General features: G+C 41.4%; 1 protein-coding gene across 5 annotated transcripts in view; it reads right to left on the reverse strand.

Moving 5' to 3' along the window:
• Positions 1 to 22,296, reverse strand: part of slc2a9l2 (solute carrier family 2 member 9, like 2) — a 45,393-nt gene that overhangs the window by 13,570 nt on the left and 9,527 nt on the right. For all 5 annotated transcript variants that reach the window (XM_086041256.1, XM_086041253.1, XM_086041252.1 and 2 more), the window contains 7 exons: positions 20,630 to 20,754; positions 19,660 to 19,805; positions 10,807 to 10,939; positions 8,836 to 9,023; positions 8,475 to 8,585; positions 6,478 to 6,579; positions 4,968 to 5,043 (listed from right to left, as the gene is read on the reverse strand). In XM_086041256.1, coding sequence (XP_085897382.1) covers positions 4,968 to 5,043; positions 6,478 to 6,579; positions 8,475 to 8,585; positions 8,836 to 9,023; positions 10,807 to 10,939; positions 19,660 to 19,805; positions 20,630 to 20,754 — 881 coding nt within the window. The remainder of the gene's footprint in view (positions 1 to 4,967; positions 5,044 to 6,477; positions 6,580 to 8,474; positions 8,586 to 8,835; positions 9,024 to 10,806; positions 10,940 to 19,659; positions 19,806 to 20,629; positions 20,755 to 22,296) is intronic.

Consider the following 22,296-nt stretch of genomic DNA (forward strand, 5'->3'; position numbering starts at 1 on the left):
CAAGATCGCAATTAATCTCTCAAAGTGTTTGAAAAAGGAAATGGCAGAGGAGCTATGGACGACATTTGATGGGTAAACTGTACTAATGAGTGTTTCTTTTTATAATGTTCACGCGCATGAATAAAACCTGGGGATTTTTTGACTATTACTTTGTGAGTTTTAGAATTGAATTTAGAATTGAGATTAAACTGCTCCTCCACTTGGGAATTTAGATTCCGCAGGAGAACAACAAATTAGAAAATGGCCTGGTTAGATCTGACATTTGAAAATGTTTGGAAATGGGAATTTCCATCTTGACCAATATGCAATCTGGATCAGATATAGAACTATTTTCGGACAAACCTGGCAAGGATTCAGAGCGTTGACTCTCAGGGAAAGCCATTTACTGTTGTTTAAACAGTCGAGGGACATTTGGGAGTTATTCAGTTCTGCTATTTGGCACACCCGCTGTTTGTTTCTCTCACGTGCCCCTTCATTTATGCAGTCCTTGAAATTAAATCTTGCAATAATGGCCAGAGCACATCATTAACGTTCACCTTGGCTGAGGTTCGCTCAGCAGACATTTCAATCAATGAATATTTCCTCCGTGTTGTTCTTAAAAGTCATAACGCGGTCGTCAAGGTGATTCCAATCAAAGTTGTTTTGAAGTTTTGCATCTTCAAGCTTCGCTTTACGTTAACATTCCCACGGGAAACGTCAGTGTATATTTCTAAAATGCAATGTTTATGTTTAGTAACGGTTATCGTTATTTTTATTGCTAGGATTGTAATTAATGTTACATAATATGGCAAAGTCACATGACCATAAAACATTTTTTGTCCCAGCTACACCCATTTATATATTTTTATATTATATATTGGGGGGTGAGAGTTGGATATTGGGGGGGAGCCACGCCCCATTTCTTGTGGATTGCGCATAGTGGAACATTTATCCGTGTTTTTGAAGATATTTTGGGAGCTTTAATCGCCCCCCAATGCATTTCAATGGAGTTATACGCTTATTTTTGCTATTCGTGGGCCGGCCAAGTCCCTGTCCCTAACTCGTGAATGCATACATTGTCTTAAAGCTACCAAAGGTTAATAAGTAATCATGACCAAATTATTCTCTCTGTGGATATTCAGCTGGGAAGAGCTTTTATGTTAGGCCTTTTTTTCCGGCCGCATCCACCTCAGTTAAACAGCCATTCGTGACATCTGGGATTACTTCATATGACTGGTTTATCTTCCCTTTGAAAACAGTTACTGATGCAAGAATTTCATGAATAAATTTCTATTCATGTTTACCCAGTATTTGTGATACCAAAGCTATGACTGTTAAGCTGCCCGACATCTTGGAATAATAAGCATATTAAATAAATCCCCTATCACTGTTGGGGAAAATAAAAAGATTTAGATTTACAGAGATATTCATTGATGTGCGGATATGTGGGATAAAACTAGTTCACTATTGCCTGACAGACTGTGTGAAGACTCAGACTGACAAGCTGTGCATGATTTGACCAGAGCTGGTCATATGTGACGGACCGCTCCGCCTATGACGGACGCTCATTTTGCAGGCGATAAATGATAAGACGGGAAACTGAAAAAAATACAAAGCATATTTGGAAGCCCATTTTTTTTCCCGTCGATGTAATCGTCTTTTTCTGCAGCTTCTGGCTGATATTTTGAAATGTGTCAACTTTTGGCCAGAGTTGCTGTCATGTTGAAGGCCCTCTATTTGTACCCGATTTATCTCACCGTGGATGTAAGGAGATGGAACGCTTTGAAAATGGTCTCATAGCCCGCCCAGGATGAACGGGCTGTCAATAACCCAGTCCTCCTTGCGCTGGGAAAGCTCCTTGGCTCTCGGCATTGTTGATTTGCATGGAACCACCGTGGGTTTGCTTGCTTTCCGCTCTCATTTAATTAGCGCAGGCCAAATCCTTGCCCAAGGAACTCTCGTTTCATTGGTCTAGTGAAATGATTAAAATAAGCACCCAGATGTTTAAACCTGTGCATTTTGCCTGCTTGACTTAACCAATGCAGCTGGGGGTTTATTTACTTTTGCACATACGCTAAGACCGTCTTTTAAGTCTTTGGTCTGCTTAAAGAAGAAAGTCAACTCCCTACTAAACACATGGCTGCCATCGATAACTGCTGCATATATCTGATATTACATGCATAAAAACTGGTAATGATAAAAAAGATTTAAAAAACCAAGAAAATGATGGCAAATCAAAACTGTGGGCTGGTCAAGGTGTTCGCATACATTGACATAGCAGCGTATATTTGCAGACCCTGCACTGACATACACACATAATGTTTGTTGAGTATGTTCTTGAACTTTTGACCAGCTGATGAACAGCCTATTTCAGTCGAATTGTCCTTGGCAGTACATTTTTGACTCAGTTTATTTTGTCTCACTCTCATTTCTTTGTTTTGAATTTGTGTTCATTTTTTACCCGACACAACATGATCAAGTCTGCAAACCTTTTGATTAAACAAAGGTTTGAGGTCCCTGTGATTTCCCTGACGAATAATTATTTCCAAGAATGCTGAAAACGTGTCGTGCGGCCGTTTATGACCAACTGTGTATGATCACTAGTGGGATCGCATGAACGTGATCTTTGGCTGAGGAAGAGAACTTGGCCAGCCGAGAACTCACAATTCTAAATTGATTTGCATACATTTTGACAAGAACATTGGAGAGCTGGCACAAACGTTGATGACACCCAATCACCTCTAGAATGGGCAACACTACAATAGAAATGTAATGATCATAGACTTGATCATGCCAACGCTGGAAAGAGTGGAGAGAGAGAGAGAGAGAGCATATCGAGAGGCAAAGAATACTCAAAGTGAATGAAATGAGCAAAACAAACGTGGCTAAAAGGCAGCAAAAAATAGCGACAATATGGAGGAAGATCGTGCTGCAGGTGTGAGGAAAGCTTTGCAGTCTGCTCAATTTGGACGCCCCTGACATGTATTGAGAATGAACAATTCAAGGCGTGTTTGTTTCTTCCTCGGTGCTCCTGGTTGAAAAGGGTCTTAGACCAAAGTCTGTATTTTTTGTTGTTGTTACCGGCCGATTTGTCCAATCTTAGCACACCTGTGTTCTGAAGCTGACCCATGATTGTCGTTACCTGAGCCCTGAGCAGTTAGGATGTCATTTTCAGTCGACAGAAGTGACAAAATGGCCGCCCCCTGAGATCGGCTAAAAAGGGGTGGATTTTGCTGCTTAATTCATATTCCACACACGCAAATATTAGTCAGAATGCCATGTTTCAACTAGCGGGCCTGCATAGAACATATTCTTGAAAAAAAGCTCTTTAAGAATACCATGAAGTACCGGTATCGATTCCCAGGTACCTGGAATCGGTACCATATCTGTTCAAATGTGAAAAGGTACCGTACACATCCATATTCTCAGGCACAAGAGTAAAAAAAAACCAAAACAAAACGAACATTCGCACTGGTTTGACAAGGTGTGAAGGGAATTTTCACTTTAATGACACAAGCAAGCAAGCAAGCAAGCAAGCAAGCGTCTGTGCTCTGCAGGGAGGAGCATCAAGACGCGCAGCATGTCTTGGAAAATCAAAGACACTTGAATGTCAAAAGTATAAAATCTGTCACTGTTAAAAACAAAGAACACAGAATTTGTCCCGTGTGTACACTACAGCCATTAAAGGGGCTACATAAATTGTATCATGGCTATAGCCATACCCTAAAACTTCGAAGCATGACCTCCAAGCCATTTTTTATTTATTTTTTCGCTCAGCTGTCACCATAGAGACAGCTGAACGAATGACTAGCTCCGAGGGGCCATATAGCACAAGTCCCAGTTAGAGCCCCCCGGCGGTGAGAGGACCCAATTAACTAGTCTCCTCAAACTGGACCCACAACCACAGTCACCGAGGGAACACTAACAGCCCAACGACGCACACTTCATCAAGGTGCGGCGTGTAAATACACTGGCAGGAAGAAAGCACACTTCCAAACTTTCTCATGCCATTTCTTTTGTCATTCCTGCAGGCTACATTTTGAGGTTCATGGGCGAGGCTGCAAATTGAAGTTAGTGGCTGCCGAATCTCCAAAGTCAGGTCATACGCTAAAATTCCAGGAAAAATGTACTTCTACAATCACACTGATAATATCACTTCAGAAAATATGCAGTATTCTTAATTGTTTCATTAAAGCTGCCTAATTCCTCTTCCTTCCATGCAATATTCATCATAACGCAGCATTTAGACTGGTGGAGAGACATAAAACATATTATTTTGACATGATTTCTGCTTTAATGCCTTAATATACACGCAATTACGAAATACCTAATCCACAGGGGGGGAGAAAAGAATCTTATGTGTTAACGCATGACAAAAACAGACTTCATATCTCAGCAGTGAGGATTAATGTCAAACAAGCTGCAAATGCCGAGCAGTGCGGAATACTAAATTTGGATCAAAGAAAGGTTCCGATCTTTCCTGTCCTATCTTTGTGTTACGGGTTGCTTTCAGGCACAGAATCTGGGCCAGCGTTAGCGCGCTGGAAGCACTGGGTAGCGATTGTGGCTCATCAGTCATCTGTTCAAAAGCACAATGGGGATCGTCCCGCGTGTGAATATTAACATCACAAGCACTTCATCTGCTTGGGCTTCATCTGTTGTAATGTGTGATGAATCTCTGCTGTGAAAATGACATAAGACGCAATCTCGACCCCCACGGAGTGCACACATCAAATGCCTGAAAACCGTACAATGTCAAGTGGAACTGTGCTAAATGCAAGTGTGTTGATGCGTGCGTGCGTGCGTGCGTGCGTGCGGAGCCTGGAGCTCATTCCATTTTCCAGTTTGAGTAAGGATGAACACAGACTTGGTTAACTCATATTTCAGTAAATAATTGGGGAAGCTGTTGTACAATCGGCATTGTTTTTTTTTTTAAATCAAGACATTTAAAAGAAAGAAGAGGCGGGATTGTAAAACAAAAGTAATACCTGGCCCGGAGCAGAAGGAAGCAATCACTGCCAGTATGCAGACGTAACTGAGGTAAGGCATCCATGACACGCTGTCCTAGGAAGAGACAGGGAAGGTGCTGCCATTGGAAGCATACCTTACTCCATATGAATTCAGCAAACTGAAAAGCCTTATGCCCGCACAGTACCGTACATACCTTAAGTATATCTTAACCTTTACTTTTCCATTGATCATATCCGCTACTGCTTGAATATATTTGACCACTGCTCAGAATGTTGCAAGTGTGCACCTTTGCCCTCGATGTTAGTTATAGTGGCCCAGCGGATGAATCTATTTAAAGGGTACGTAGACATTGGAAACGTCAACCCTGGATAAAATAGTAGACTATAAAATGTGTCGTAATACTTTCTTCATCCTTTTATTACACGTCTTTTGTTTTATGGAGTCGCTGATAATGTAGCTGTTCACTCGCCTAATTTTCATGCAGGCATAATGAGCTGAGCTCCCACTTAGTGACGGTATGAATGTGAGTGCGAATGGTTTCCTGCAAATGTATTTGACGGTCCAGGGTGTAGTCCACGTTCCACCCGAAGTCAGCTTGGAGAGGCTCAAGCCAACTACAACCCTGAACAGGGTTCGTTGTATTGAAAGGGGACGGATGGATGTCTTTACAAGGTGGGTCCAGCGCTCTAAGGGTCCTACTAATTTATTCAACTGGAACTTAGGGGGTAACAAAAACAAAGACTCTTGTCGCCGGGCTGCTCAGGGCAACGCAAAGTGGCTAACTCAAGATGGCGTGAATAAAAGAATGGAATGGATACCACAAAGGTCGCACGTGTGTGAGCCCATTTGCCAATTTACACATTGCAAGACATTTGCTTGTTACTTAGTTCATTTATGATGGCAACAATTTGATGCAGGAACACATTATGTCCATTTTAATTGAGTCGAAATCAGAACAAATTGAAAGTTGACCAACATCATTCACTGTATAATTCTTTTCTGTATGGATGCGCGAGTAATGATATCAGGTACCGGTATCAGGCCGACACCAGGTTTATTTTATAGCATTGGTTACTCATGAAGGATGCCAATACCAGCCACCGATACTTAAGGCAAATTATTAAATAAATCTGAAGTCTTCCTTGTGTCAGAAAGACAGATAAAGGTTTTTATTCACAATTATCTGTGTTAATTTAAATTTTATGTATCATGAGTACTAATGATATCGGAACTTTGTATCAGTATCTATGAGTACTCAAAAGTGAATACTCATACTGGTATCAAACATCCCTCATTGTTTTTAAGCTATCCATCTGCAAAACAACTTTCATGCTGGTTTAGTAATGTATACAACTACATATTTTTTAATTTACACTTTACACTTATAGAAAATATGATGCGCATACGTCGCCAGCTTTGCACTTCTCTTTTGCAGAGGCTGTTTTCTTATCTATTCGCAATGTGGCACAGAACAGAGTAGTGGCACAAGACTACACGGGGAGGAGGTCAGTCAGAAAGGAATCTTACTTGAAAATTGAGGAACACAGTGAGGAGACTGAAGAACACGGCCATGGCGCAGAAGCCAAATATGAGCAGAGGTTTTCGCCCAATTCGTTCTATCACCAAACCCTGGAAAGAGGACAAAGGCAGCATTGTATCACCAGCATTTCCAAATGCAACAAGTTGATTTGCTCTGCTGTTAGAATTGAAGAATTTCACCCTGCTACATTTCGAATTCTGTGTGCTTTAAAAGGCAGAATGAATATTTCCAATGGCCCATCTCTGCCACACCTCAGCGCCTCATCACGCTCAAGCTAGCGTCTTTGTACTGTCCTAGAGAATGTCCTTCATGTCGTATCGTGTGTGTGTCACTAGCAATTGAAAGAACAGAACATGAAGCAAAGTTCATTATAACCGTTTATGTGGACGCAACCGCTTCATGGCTTTGTCCGTCGGCAAATATCGTCGTGGTAATGGCATCGCTCAATGTCAAAAGGCAACAAACATTCTGGAGAAAGAAGATTTGGATGCGCTGCAAATTTTGGTAGAAGCCTTCACTGAGGGGGTGGGGGTGGGGGTCGATGTTGCATGCTCCCCCAAGGTAGCCTAAGTGGCAAGCGGAGGGGGCATTTAGGTATTCAGGGAGCTGGTCTGACCTCGCCGGTCGGATTTCATGAGGCTGTGGAAAAGGTCATTGCTGTTTGTACAATATTGTATGTATCCCACCAGCTCAGCAGAGACAAGGTGGAAAGAGAACAGGAAGTAAATCGCCCTTGTGTGTGGATGTGTGTTGGAGAAACCTTACACATTAGAATTCATTGTGTGCGTGCGTGCGCGTGTGTCCCACTTGCCCTGAAGGCACAGGACATCTCTCTACCAGACACATCTGCAGCCACACGCATGCACAATATCGTTTGCAGAGCTGCTGCTCACGAAGAATCGTAGGAGTCTAATAAAGGTTTGAAGAAGAAAAAAAAAATCACAAGAGTCTGATTCATTGTGCCTGTGCGAGACGTAATTTGAAAGAGGACAAAAACAGTCCTTGCTCTCAATGCGAGGCCATTATCGGCCATCCTAATCACTTCACGTCATTGTTGTCCGTGCAAATCAATTTGCTCGGAGTCCACTATTTTTCATTGTCGCTGAAGAAGTTGCATTTTTACTTCTACAAAGACACTTGGAGCCCCTGATGATGTACTGTCACCGCGGAATGAAATCAGCATTCTCCCAGAGCACGTCTCATCTGCACTTCTTGGCAGAGGCAACAGAGGTCAAAGCTGTGACTTTAGCACTCACGGTTGACAGGACTAAAACGTCTCGTCATTATTCATCACATCAAGAAGTAGACGAGCCATTAAAGACAAGTAGCCGCAGCTTGAGGCACCACTGGCCCTTCATGTGCCGCGGTCTCGGCACCGTTCGCAAAGAATAACCCTTGGGAGAGCGTGAAAATGCACTTTGTTTGGCCGTCACACTCGCACTGGTGACAATTAAACACAAAGACGGGAAAAGGACAAGTTAAGGTTATTGCACAGGCTTTTCCTGTACTCTAATGGTTGCAAAGAAGTAGCCGTTGACCCCCCCCACCACCAAACCCCTCCCCCCACCCTTCACAGAAAGTGGCTGTGTACGTATAACCAAGCAAAACTTCACAAACAAGGAAGGAGAAAATGTATTGGATAAGATGTACAAATAGTGCAGAGGGTTATAGAATATGGAATAAGAAGAGAACAAGTGTTAGTAAGCCACACAATGAAAAGTATGACGAACAAAACAAAAAGTACATTAGCAGCCAATAAGCACGAGTCAAAAACCAATTTTAGACATGTAATGAACGCCATTTAATATTTTCCAGCTCGCATTTGTATAATGACATTTTGAATATTCAATAAAACGATAACAAATGCAAGGCCTGCAACAATGATATATAGAAAAGTAGTTTCAAGGTGGTTCAAGTCGGAGGAAACCATGACCACGCACAACAACAAGTTGTTTTGGGATGATTTGAAAGTGGCAATACTCACAGAGATGATAGCGGAAAACGTCTCGATACCTCCAGTGCTGAGGGTTATGTACGGAAGAATATCTTCAGGGAAGCCTGCTTCTCGTAGGATCCCATTGGTGTAGTACCAGATCTGGAAAAAGGCAACAGTTGATCATTGAAATGCAGACTATTACCTTTGCATGGACAACAAAAGATGCTAATTAATGTCTTGGCCCCGTGGTCTGGAAATGGTTCGGATGATGTTGTCCAATTAGCCAAAAATGCTAAATTATCAAACAAACATGAGCTGTTTTCTTTCCTCAAGCGAACAGTACCTCAGAAAAGTAGGATTGTATTGTGTGATTTCATGAATGCATAACAAAGTAGGAGGTGAGGCTTACGGCGTTGAGGCCGCAGAGCTGATAGCTGGCCATGGTGACCATGACAGTGATGAGCTGCCAGCGAACCGCCCGACTCTTCACAAGCTGCAAGACGGACACCGTGTGGAGACTTTCCTGAGCTCGTGCCTCTGCGTGGACCTCTTCCAACTCAAGAGAAACATCATTTTTTCCAAGGAATCGCTGAAAGGCTGGGAAACACACACAACCACACACACAGAAATAGCTTTAGGGTACTTCAACCCCCCCCCCAAAAAAAATCATAAAAACAATCAGATTGATTCTGAATCTGGCACTCCAAGGATCATTTGCATACCCACGTCTTTATTTATTGACAAACTAATGTCATTCATCTTTTGTATGTATGTAGGTGTGTATATAATTTGTTTGTTTTTAGATGTCTTTTGCATGTCTGACTTTTGTAGGCAGCGGTGGTTGTTTTTAAAGCGCTCTGGAAATAGAAAAAGAAAGTTACGCTGAGAGTTGGGTTGTATTTCAATCCAAAAACAGTGGCCACACTTACAAATAAGGTCGATAGATAGACAACTGAGAATAGTTTTAATGTTTGAAAAGTTGAATTGTGCTTGAAACAAATGTTTGCCTTGCCTTTTTGCAGCCTGGCACCTTTCTTTGAACTTGTAAGTGAAGCACGAGGGGGAATTTGTCGGTGTTAACACAACACTTTCTTCTCTTTAATAGTCATGAAGTTAGAACCCAGTGGTCACAGGGCCTCTGGGTGTGTGCAGATTGAGGGCGCAACCTCGTTTGGGAACGTTTTCAAGCAAAATGAGCGCAAAGGCAAAAAAATATATATATATACGAAATAAACCACTGAATTGTTGAGTTCAGATGGGTACCATGATAAAGGTAGTATCAGATCTCTTCCAGTCAATCAGCAAAGAAAGGTCAATAATGACAAAAAAGTACTTCAATATGATGACAAAAGAGGGCTGCTTGATTATGAAAAAAATATGATTATTTTGGGAAAAAATTGAAATCACAATTATTCAAACGATGTTTTATTTTTGGGTACAAAAACAAGAAAATGTTTAAACGTACAAAATAGAAAGGCAAATAAATGTACGTAAGTTCCTTTGGGACCAAACAAAATGTATAAAATTAGTTATATAAAAAAAAAATATTAAAAGGTGCAAATGTCTAAATTCAAGTATGTTTTCCTTGAGTAAACAAACAGTGTGTTGGATGTAAATGACTATTAATAATCGTTTATTTACGATTATGCCAATTTTGTAATCGTGGAGTGTAATAATCGTGACGGTAATTGAATTTTGTCTGAAATGTACAGTAAATAACAAGGACTGTAAGTGTAATTGACCTTTTCGCCACTCTGTAAATACTGACTTAAATGATTGGACATCTGCACAAGCACTCCCACTGCCGTCAACAAGATTTTCTGCTCCAAATGTATTTACGTGTTGAGGTCCTCAGGGGAGCAGCTTGTGTGCGTCTCCCAAAAAGTTGGTGTGCGAGCAACTCAGCGATGCGCAGCAGCAAGTGTCCTTTTGAGACCGTTTCAATATCAGCCTGGCCCACGCGACCCAATGATTATTTCCGTAACCTCCTGAGCAAAGCGTGACATAACAGCGGTAAAAATAAAGCCGCTGTCATGGCGGCGGTCCAAGACCAGACGCTGGCATCCAAAGAACACACACTTCTGAGCTTGAGGACCTTCGATTATGTTTTAAGATGAAAGAACATTAGGGAGGGAAAATAGGACTTAAGGATGTAATGTTGGCAATGCAATGTGAATCATTGCATTATAAAGGGATAGGCTTTAATGTCAATGGGTCCCATTAAATGGAGAGAAATAAGAGTCTCCTTGGCATTCCAGTACTACTTTAAAAGCTTCAGAACCGCTCAAGGAAGAAAAGCTGACAAGAAAAGCCGCACGTAGCCAGCGCAAGGGTTTGTGAGTGCTGTGGAGCAGGACTTGGCTGTGTGCTACGTCGTTACCTTTCTCTGCTGCAGCCTCGTCCCTCCTCTCAATCAGCAGGTAACGAGGACTCTCTGGCAGGAAAGGCAGAACGCAGAGCTGCAGCACTGCAGGCACTGCCAGGAAGGAAAATAAGTAGTTCCACCTGGACTCCTGCAGTCACAAATCACCAACCAACAATGGGATCAGTAACTTGAAGGTTTGCCATGGATGCTGATTTTTTTTTGGGGTGTGTTTACAATCAAACTTTTCATTAGAGTATCGGTGACAATAAGCCAAAGAGGGAAATGTCTTGGTACGCATCAAAAATAAACTTTGCAAAACTTTTGATTGGCTTACAACTTTTACACTCTTTCAACAGTTGACTGTACTGAAATATGAATGACAGCATTACCTCTGTGATAGATTAATACACTTTCAAACATTTTATAATTAATTACAAAATGGTGGTGGTTGATCAACACTGTGGAGAATTGTTACGACGGCTACGTCAGAGTTGTGAGGTTCTGGGTTCCGATCTCAGCTCCACCTTCCTGTGTGGAATTTGCATGCGCTCCCAATGCTTACGTCTTTTTTTCGCCAGGTAGTTCCGCTTCCTACCACATCTCCAAAACATGCAGATTAATTAAAGACTTGACATTACTCATTAGTGTGAATGTCTTGCTCAAAGTCCGCCGGGATTGGCTGCAGCTCGCGCTCAGACGTAACGAGGATAATCCCTATCGAAAAACAGAGCGACGGGTGGATTGATGGAAAAAGGCGGTTTGACCAGCCTCCTGAAACGGATGCTTTGCGCTTCCAGTAGCAGGCCCTAGAATAAAAAGCTACTCATAAAAATCCGACGTGAAATTGTTTTCTATTGTGTCAAAGCTAGGATCACCACTGCACACAGTGTGTAATAAATTCTTAGCTGCCACTTTTTATTTATTTTTTTACTGTCACCGCTATGCTGTACAAAACACAAAATCAGTAAGTGATAAGGCCGATATAATAAATTTGGACTTTCAGAATGGTTTACTTCATGATTGTAGTCAGTGTTGTTGCTGGAGGTAGCTGCGAAGATGAATAGACAAACAAAGGTGGATTGATGAGCATCACCGAGGTCATTTACATTGTCTGTGGTGCGCACGTTCTTTGAAATGTGCCTTAGGAGGTAACAGGGTCATCATTCACCGCCGGGTGCCTCCAAACGAAAAAGGGGCCACGGAAAAAAGACAGAGAACCTTTGAGTCCTTCAGGACCGTGTATATTTCAACGTTAGCAGGTTGTTAGCCAAGCAGCATTTCTCTCGGTAATCCGTCCATCCATCTTCTCTATCACTCATCCAAATTAGCCTATCAATTAGATGAGGAAATTAGGCAAATTTAAAGTCTTCAATTAACCTACCTGGAGTACCACAAAAAGCCACACTGTGACGGGTAGAACGTGCAAACCCCACACAGGAAGGCCGCAGGTGGGAAACAAAGCCACGACCTTTGAACTGTGAGGCAGTCGTGCTAAACAGTCGGCCGCCGTGCCGCCCCCCTCAGTAATTTAGCTAGTAGTTGCATTGATCCTTAACGTGGAAGTCAACCCAAACGTATTTTTTTTCCAGAATATGTTCTATGCAGGCCCACAAGTCTAAACACGGCATTGTGATTAATATTGGCTGTGTGGAATATGAGTTAAGCAGCAAAATTCATACACTTTTAGCCATCTGAGGGTCGACCATTTTGTCACTTCTGTCGACTGAAAATTACATCACAGTTGCTCAGGGCTCAGGTAACGACCAATCACGGCTCGCCTGTTTTCTGAAGCTGAGCCGTAATTGGTCGTTACCTGAGCCCTGAGCAACTGTGATGTCATTTTCAGTCGACAAACGTGACAAAAACGGCCGCCCCCTGAGATGGCTCAAAAGGGGTGGATTTCTCATATTCCACAAACACAAAATTAATCAGAATGCCTTCTTTCCACAGGTCGGGCTGCATAAAACATATGCTTGTAAAAAATATGTTTGGGTTGACTCCCCATTAACAACGCTTCCCTCAAAATTGATCGATAAGATCAGGGATCAAAGTTGTAGACGCAACAAAATGAATGTTCAACATACTTAACGATAGGTCTCGTATTTTTCTTTTTACTGAATGTCTTGAAATAATAATTGGACCCAAACCGATCATAATTACAATAGCAAATGACGCCATACTCGTTAAAAAGGCTGTAATCGGTTTCTATGACTCACGGCAGGTACTTTCTTCCAGCGACAGGCTCGGACCGTCATTAGGTGCACCAAAGGGAAACATAAACGTGTCATTTTTGTAATAAGTGTAGAAGGAGCCATTTGCCAATCACACATGAACTGTTACCATTCGGCATGCACACACGTTTTCCTTCAATTTACTGGCTTGTCACTGAAGGAAATTGGGACTTCGATTTGTTTTATTTTATTTTTTTTAATTCCCCATCAGTTTCTGCCTAAAGCCAAATAAGATGTGCATGATTTTGAATTACCGACAAATCGTGTGGCACACTGGTGCCTCTCTGAGGGAGCGAGGGAGAAAGAATCAATGGGCATTGCTCATATCAAGTGATTAATGTGCAACCTGATGTTTTACTCTTCACCTAAGCCACTAATTACTCTTGCTTGGTCTTCTGTGTGTTTTGACAGGTCTTCAGGTCGTGGAAGTAAGCGCCCCTAAAAATACGTCTGCTACAAAATGTGGGATTTGGACTACAATTTGTTGTTGTTTGAATGTGCATTGAGATTGTTTATTGTGAGCCAAATGGGCCCCAGGACACTTACGCATCAATCAAATGAAAATATTTTCTGACTTTTCAACATAATGATTACTTTCTACCCATTTTTTGTTTTCTGCAAAAACAACCCTAAAAATGGGTAGTTTTGTACAAAACAACGCAAGAATGTGGGACAAATTGAACCAATTAGTGGATCGGTCCATTTTTGACCCAAACTGGTGTTATTTTCAGCCCAACTGTTTTTAGGGTGTAAAACACTTATGTCCATTTTTTTTCATTTTTTTTATGTTAATGGGGTTTCCACGTTACAGACATCCCACTAATGTGAACTATTATTTTTTTAAATGACAAAATTGGACATAAATTTTTCACAGGACAGCGACGATATACGCAGTTTTCACCAGATAGCCATGTCGTAAAAATATATATATATATGTATATATACATAACACTTCTTGCCATCTTTGTGCAAATGATGGCGCATGGACACAAGTAAACAGTTTACAGTGAATGAAGAGGTGCAGACGCACAAGTTAATGACGTGTCCCATGAGGTTAGAGTTGTTGTTTTTTCCCCTCTTTGAATCATCTCGTGCTACATCGCTGAGACTAGAGGGTGTATGCTGGCATGCCGTGATTGAATGCGGGTGAAAAAATAAATAAATAAATTTAAACTGAAAAAAAGCTTCTCTCGTTTGGCCTCAGCTGACAGAACAAAGTAAAAGGTGAAAGCACATTTCATGGCAGCTTCCCACAAGTAAAAATGGTTTGTGCAAGGTAGGTAAACTGTAATGGAAATGCCAGGAGGACCACATTGATAGTTCTGCATTTATACTTTCTGTGTGAGGTCAGTATTCATTACTTCCCCTATCCCAAAAAATACTCCAGCGAGAAAAGCACACCCCTGTTGAAAATCATTACTTGGTGTGTAACTAACCGTTAATTGAAAATCTTTAATTCAACAGCAAGCTGCGAGATATAATTGGCTGTCACTTACTTCTAGCCGTTCACAATCTAATGCATGATGGATTACAATGTGCACTGCAGTAATTATCGGATACAAGCTGGCATAAACAACCCTGGCCCGATAAATTGATGTGATGCTTGTTTTTTTTGGGTTTTCTTACATCTTTGATGTGTCATTTTGAGACCCATTAGGTCACTTCGCTTCATTTACACTTACACTTCATTTACACTGTAAAGGGATTTGTGCTTTTTGTCGTCACTGCGGCATAATGAAAACCATCCACCCACCAGAATCGGAAGCTTACGCAGCGTTACTCCTTGAACGCTCTGTGTCTATTCGGGGTCAGTTTGGCCAATTATACTGTTTGGTCATTATGGCAATGTGAAAGCAACAAATGTTAAATGTTGGATTTTTGTGCGAGTGGGGAAATAATTTATTGAGAAAATGAGAAGGACTAAATAACAACTAATCCTGGGCTCAAGTCAAATCCAATTATAAATGAAGATTACTCACAGCCTAAGGCCCAAATATTTCTTTTTTTTTCTCGCCGAAAGTGTCTGTTGGAAAAAAACAAAAAACCTTATGTGACACATATGATAAAAGGTAGGATCTTCAGAAAAGCCCCCCATCCCCTCTGCCTGGAACGCTTGACCGTGAATGTCACCTCGTCTAAAACCCGATTTTACTGATGCTGATGAAAGATGTGCCGGCTGACAGCTGACACTAAAAAGTGTGTGCAATCAGAGCAGTCATTTATTACAACAGTCAGTGTCTTTTGCAGGCAGCCAACAGTCCGGTGATATCCGCACATTCCGATAAATCAGACCACATTTAATGTCGTGATACGGTATCTTCCGATTCAGGCTCCAAACGCAGAAACAATGGTTGACCAAAAGAAAACAAAGGCAAAATCTCTATGCAGAAAAGATTCATAGATCCCACTGGCTAGCCCTCTCTCTCATTTTAATTGAATGATTCATTTTTTTTATTCAGTTGATCATAGTAATTATGATCGAGGAAATTCCTGTTCCTGTCCACACGTGCAGAGATGCAGACAAGGACTGCGGGGGGCAGCGCCTTGCTCAAGGGCACCTCGACAAAGCTCCAAAATCAAACTAGCGTCTGGTGCAATTTCCACATTTCCTTGACATCCGCAGCAGGATTTGAAACGTTGGCCCTCTGATCCAAAGTCATGTCCGCTGAGATCGAGTCACTGACAGGCCAAATACTAATTACTGAATTAAGAAAGCATTGTGCAGCCTTGCTTCTATATAAACCTCACAGACAAAGACACCATGTTATGTTTGCGTAAACAGAAATATGCTCATTTATATAAAGTGGGTCCTCGCTTTGCGATGCCCCCGACCTACAGTGTGCAATCAATTGCTTTGTACCCCTTTCAGTGAAGTGGTCAACCACACAAGTAAAAATAAGAAATTGTTCTCTTTCCAGTTTCTGGTTTTCATTTGATTTGACCTCAGAGTGGTTTTTTTCCATACAAATATGAACTCAAAAGTTCATGTTACTTAAACATAGCTTATGCTTAAGTCACAGAACTCAGCCGTAAAATAAAGTCAGACTCAGTGAGCATTGCAGCAGCAAAAAACATACGCAGTCATTTTGAAGTTTGTGTGACAGCCAGTCAACTTTTTTTTACGTTCCAGCGATGATCAGCATTGACATTTTTTAGGTGCGGTGAACAGAGCGTTGTGAGGGATTTTGAAATGTATAGTATGAGTGAGGATCGGGTCATTGACTACGCAAGAGCCTACTTGTGAAGATTACACACAGTGTTGCGCTCACTGCAGCAGAACTCAGTGACAGATTGTCTCCAAGGCTTATCCCTGCTCCAATTTTGGAATGATCTCGGGACCGTCCGTACAGGATGGCATTGGCTAACCGTGATGGCCCGAAAAAATTGCATTTGTCAAAGCTTATTACTATTTAACACCCGACGCGAGTGACATGTTTGATTTCTAATAATGGAAGCCTTCACCAAGACCTCAAAAAGTATTTTGAGTCTCATAAACAAGGGCCGGAAAATATCATGGTGGCATTATCGGAATATGTCACACAGTATACGTCTGGTATGCGCCTGTCAAATTACTGGAAAACAGACAGGCCAGGCAGAAAGGGTGGCAAATAGGGCAGATGAACACATTGGCTGCACAGGCGACATCGTGCACAAATTGGGGGTGGGACAGGCCACCATTTATGAATTACAAATGACCTGGTGTCACGCTCAAGTGGGAATGCCAGTGCGGCGTTTACACTGCATGTCTCAAGTGACACAATTGTGATTTTTCTTCTTGTTTTTGAGTGGCCCAATTCACATCGTTAAGAGGGGGAAAATAATCACAGATAGCCAGTAGACGGCGCGAACCGCGATCGAAATCAGACTTTTTCCCCAAATCAGACACCGTATCGGGTATGTGCCAATACGACATGCAGCGAAAATGGAGGGTGTGGTTATAGCCCATCAATGTGAACTTGGCATCGTCAAAATACACCAATCGTGACGTGTGCGACGTGAAGTATGTCAATTAGCGAGTGTATAAAATAGGAGACAATGAACAGGCTAGTCGAGTAATGTGGAAAGGAAATGACGATAATTTATATCGGTGGGGGAGAGACTCATCCCAGGCTAACTAAACGCTGAGCAACATTTTAATAGTGTATTTGCGTTGCTGTTGTTATTGCTGTTTCTTTCTGTGTTGTCCCTGCCCTGAGTGTTTTTTGTGTGTAATTTTTGTGTAATTTGAGGCAAGGGCAGAAAAGAAAAAGGTTTCTTTTTGTTGTTATTTAATTGAGACAAATATTTCAACAAAACCAAACACAATTATGTCAAAATGGCATCTTCCTTAAATTGGGTATTGTGTAACACATTTTTTTTTTTTTGTTAAAGCTACGGCCAGTAAAAGGAGTCCTTCATGCTATTGATTCCCTCAATGCAGTAAACGTTTCAGTTAGTTTGGGAGAAAATACGTTTAAATTAATTCAAAAGCTAAGTCAAGGTGGCAGCCACGTTTTGAAACCAAGGCAACGCTGTAGAAAGAAATAATATGAGTCTGAAAATCACCTCGCCGCATTTAAAGGGAGACCTAGACAAGCTAAAACTTTCATGCCTAATTGTTCATAAGGAGCCTGATTGTTGTGGCATAAAGGACACAGTCATTGAAATGATTCCAAATGCTGCAATGATGTACGGGGACAATAGTCAACGGACGTGAATTGAACTCTGCCAATGCTTGTGGCTGCAGATGCAGATCCAGTTGCTCATTTTGATGTGCTCATTTTGATGTCATCCAACTAGCAAACTAATGTGCACGTTTCTTTTTAGCGACTATTGCCCAGCTGTTATTATCTTCTGCAGAAACTAAGATCGCCAAGGGAACAAATCAAGGAAACGACTTTCAGCCATCTGTCTTTGTACTCCGTTCTAAACATCGGCACTTTTACGACACGACCAAGCATGTTGAACAAGCAGCAGAGGCCATCGGTGAGAGAAATAAGCCTGCCTGGCTTAACGGCTTTTGCAAATCAATGCGCAAGAAGAGAAACAAAATTGCAGTGCCAAGCAGCTTCTGGAAAGTTTTGTCAAGGGGACAAGCACCAAACGCATGCGAACATTGCATTACACATGTTGACAGAAGACTGGTCGGGGAGATATCTAACTGAGAAACAAAAGTGTCAAAGTAGTGAGCAAAGGTATGTGACTTCTGCTCATCCAACATCATCGACCCCAGTTCAGGGGGTTTCTCCTGCCTCTCGCTCAAAGTCAGCTGGGACATGCTCCAGCTTTCACTTCACTCAAAGCAGGATAAAAGGTAAAAAAAAAAAAAAAATGGATGAAAATATGAAAACTGAATGGTCATACATTCTCCACTTTGTACTCGCCCCAGATTTCCTGCACCAGACACCCCTGAGGTTAGTTTTCTTTCGTTTTCTCAGGCCGCTGCATTGTAAAGGAATTATCGCGTCCAGATGGCCCAAATTTCACTCGCATGTTCTATTTGTGTATTTTTTGCTCAAGGCAACAAAAGCGGCTGTCATTGTCAATAAGATGAATCCATTTTGAAGCAATCGGTTTATATCACCACAATCGATATCTCGCCATGTCTTGCTGTGATGTTATTGACTGAACAGGGGGCAAATTCGCTGTATTTGGACAAAGGAATGTACTGCTATCATTTTGATCACGTTATTGCATGTTTTTGTCACCCTGATCCATGGTCACGTCATGGCTAACATGCTTAGTATAGTTAACATTATGTCATGAAAGCCTGTCAGCTGAGGCCTGGCCATGTCATAAAGAGCAGCAATGCCGGATGATGTCTATATTATTTAGCCATAGAACATAATCGGACACGGGATGGCTGAACATAATCTGACAAATACCCCGCCCCCATAAAAAAAACAAAAATGAAGGAAAAATGAAGGAAAAATGGAGGCGCCAGGCCTCAACGGGTAGAATTGGAATGAAACGGCAAATAATGCCTGTGCAATGTTACAATTGTTTACATTCATTTTTCTCTCTTTTTGGAGTGGCGAAGTGCGGTTTTCTTTCTCCACGTCAGAATCGTTGAAATGATCACTGCAAATGGCACTCTGGCTTGATCCATCCCATTTGATTTTGTTTTGCTGTGCTCTTCAATTTTCAAAGAAAATAACGTGATTCTGTATGGACGAAGCAACTGAGGACACAACAGGAATGTGCTTGCATCATTTTGTCACTGACATCAGCGGGCTGATGTGTGAATCACGCAGTTTACAACAGAAACAAAAATCAGGCAGAAAAGATGTTGTTGTTTTTTTGTTTTTTTTTTATCACACACAGGCACATACGATCGGCCCACTTCACAGATTTGTCATCTCTCTGGTCAACTTTACATCATCCGCCTGTGGAGGTCTGCTTACTGTACCTTAAAAACATACTTTGCACGCTTCAATCTCCTGCATGTACTCTGGCAAATCAGTTTCTCCTTTCACCATGTCAAGAATATCGTGCACAGATTTTAAAGGGAAGGGTTGCATCTGGCGACACTTGCAAGGGGACCATTTTGATTTTGTTTGATGATAAGATTTAACTAGGCCAGATCAACCTTGTCCACATTGCTCTCTTCTCACATCTTTCAGGATGTTGAAAGGGCGAGAAATAATCAGCTACTCACCTGGCCCAGCAGCTCAGGTAGACCCAGCACCTGACCAATGAACACTCCCAGACAGATCAGAATAGAGTTGAACTGACCAATGGAACCTCGGATATGTCTTGGCGAAATTTCTCCAAGATACATTGGTAGGACACTGAGAGCTATACCTGCGAGAAAAAAATCAAAAGATTCAAATAAATCACACTGTAGGGCATACATTTATACGCACCACGATGTATCATTATGATCATATCATAAGAGTGTGACCCCGAGGACTGCTGAAAATTGAATGTCTTTTTTTCTTCAATATGTGTCGAGCACATATTTGACTTATTTTACGCTTTAAGCCGACAGGATAACAACAACAACATAGCGCAGAATTGTAATGACATGTCTTAGTGTCTGTAAGCTTCGGACTGCAGCTTCTGATTGTTACTCCCCCATAAATATGCCTAAAAGTTGAACCTTAATTGGAGACATTGCTTTGCATGTCCCTGTTTTTTAATCACCTCTTTCAAACATCTAATCAAAGTAGAAATTCTTCCCATTACATTAATGAAGTTGATGATTGGGAGTAAGTGCTAATTTCACAGACGCTGCGCACCCAACAAACACACACACACACACACACACACAGGTCATTTCAAATATCTTGCTTGATGAGAGCATCGCTTTGCACTGGTTATACACAACATTTAAATTTTTCACCGGGATGATTTCATCTCCCCTGGAGAACCAAAACTATTACATTACTGTATCTCTTTCTAAAACTGAAAAAAAGTCAGATTATTTTGAGCGTGCAAAGAGGAAAAAGCTACTTGGGCTCAAGCTCTAGAATGTTTCCTGAAATATTACATTTCAATTGGCTATGTTTACGGATGGAGATGGCCCAATAAAATAAACTCCGAAAAATACAGATAGTTCCCTCACCGCCAGGTCTGTGTCATGAAATGTCATCTGTCTGGGTTGAGCCGCAGAACTTTGCACTCACCAGAGTCCACACCCATGATGAAGCGGCCAATGATGAGCATCTCAAAGGACCGCGCCCTCTCCCCAAAGGTCAGAAGCAATGCAGCTATCACAGCAAAGATGTTATTCAGCAACAAGGTTCCCTTTCTGTTTGGAGAGAGACTCTCGTTAGGCAAAACCAAAAAAAAACAATAAAAAAAAAAAAAACATGACACGATTAAGAAGTTCCAAATCAAGACAGATGCCATAGGATGACTAAAAAGGGAAACAATCCTCTTTGACTTTATGGTTACCTTTGTAAGAGAGTTCTTGGAAGTTTTTAGGATTCATAAGTTCATAAATGGCACTGAATCAAAGCCCTCTTATGGCATTCATGTTTTATTTCAAGTTGTACTGTAGAATTTCTTGATTAGAGCTGTGACATGTCATTTCATAGGATCCAAATACAAATGTTGACATGACCCAGCAGGAGTTTCATTCCTCAGGAAGGGTTTTTATTATCAATTCTTTAAGATCTCCATCGAGATATGCTCGTCCGTCTTGAATAATTCAGCAATATCTGAACAAGAATAACCCCTCGAGAACTTTTAATGAGTCAGTCAGTATTTGATTTACATATTCTTCATCTGCTATTATACATTCAACTCTATTCCTGGCCCGACCTATGGATTCTTAGCCTTTTGGAGACAGTTTTTATTATTGGTTGGGGCCGGGAGCGGGTTGGGGGGGGGGGGGGGGGCAGCAGCTCATGTCGTGGTTTCTAACTGAGAATAAAGAAGAAAAGAATGAATAATACATTTCAAATTGTGCATGCGAGCAGTATGGATCACAGGTTTGAAGTTGAGATATTCAAGGGGAACAGTAAGGCCTCCTAACTTCCCAAAATGATGCTGGATAAAAACTTTTTTTAGATTCCCCGCTCTACGAGCAACATCCTTGTCGTCTGTGGAAAATTGATTCTTTTGAACATATATCGTTTCCGAGCAATGACAATATTTGTGTCCAAGGATGAGTTTGCCCTTGACAAAAGTTAGCACATATTCTACAGTCCAGGTTGGCATTTCTACACCGCAACAGACGAGCCTGACCTGGCACTGAAAAACTTCCCAGTTGCAAGTGTAGCCAGCGTGTGTTTTCGGCACGTGTCCATTTTCTGAGAACATTTACTTTTTCCTGAAAAACATTATGTCCTCACTCGTCTCCGTCCGTTTGAAAGTGCAGAGGGGAGCTAATGTCTAAACTAGCATAAGTACTTGTTTTAAAGGACAGTTCTAGTATCCATTTGTGGCCACTTAGGTCCAAACAGGTATTTGAAAAATGACGATATACGAAAGCGGATTTGAAAAAAAGCGGCCTACATGTGACTGTAATGGAGATTCTCAGCTTTGAAGATTTAAAAAAAATTTGTTTTTTTTAAACAAATATCTCCTAAATATGCGGAAGTAAAGGTTGTTGATTTTAAGGCACTCGAAAAGGAATCAGGTATAAAGAGGCAAGTGAAGGTAAAGAGTATAGACATAAGACATATTGTCAACGGACCACTTTCAATGTGAGTGGGTCAGAATTTTTCTAGAGTGTATTTATTCATTATGCATGTTTGACGGAGCAATCTGTGCACACTTTGGGCACGTTTGATGTTTGTCCTTTCACCATTGTCCTTGAAGAACAGCTGGTCAGTCCTTGTTACCT

Source organism: Filicampus tigris, chromosome 9, assembly GCF_054856515.1.
Source record: "Filicampus tigris isolate MCC_2025a chromosome 9, RoL_Ftig_1.0, whole genome shotgun sequence".
Classification (NCBI taxonomy): domain Eukaryota; kingdom Metazoa; phylum Chordata; class Actinopteri; order Syngnathiformes; family Syngnathidae; genus Filicampus; species Filicampus tigris.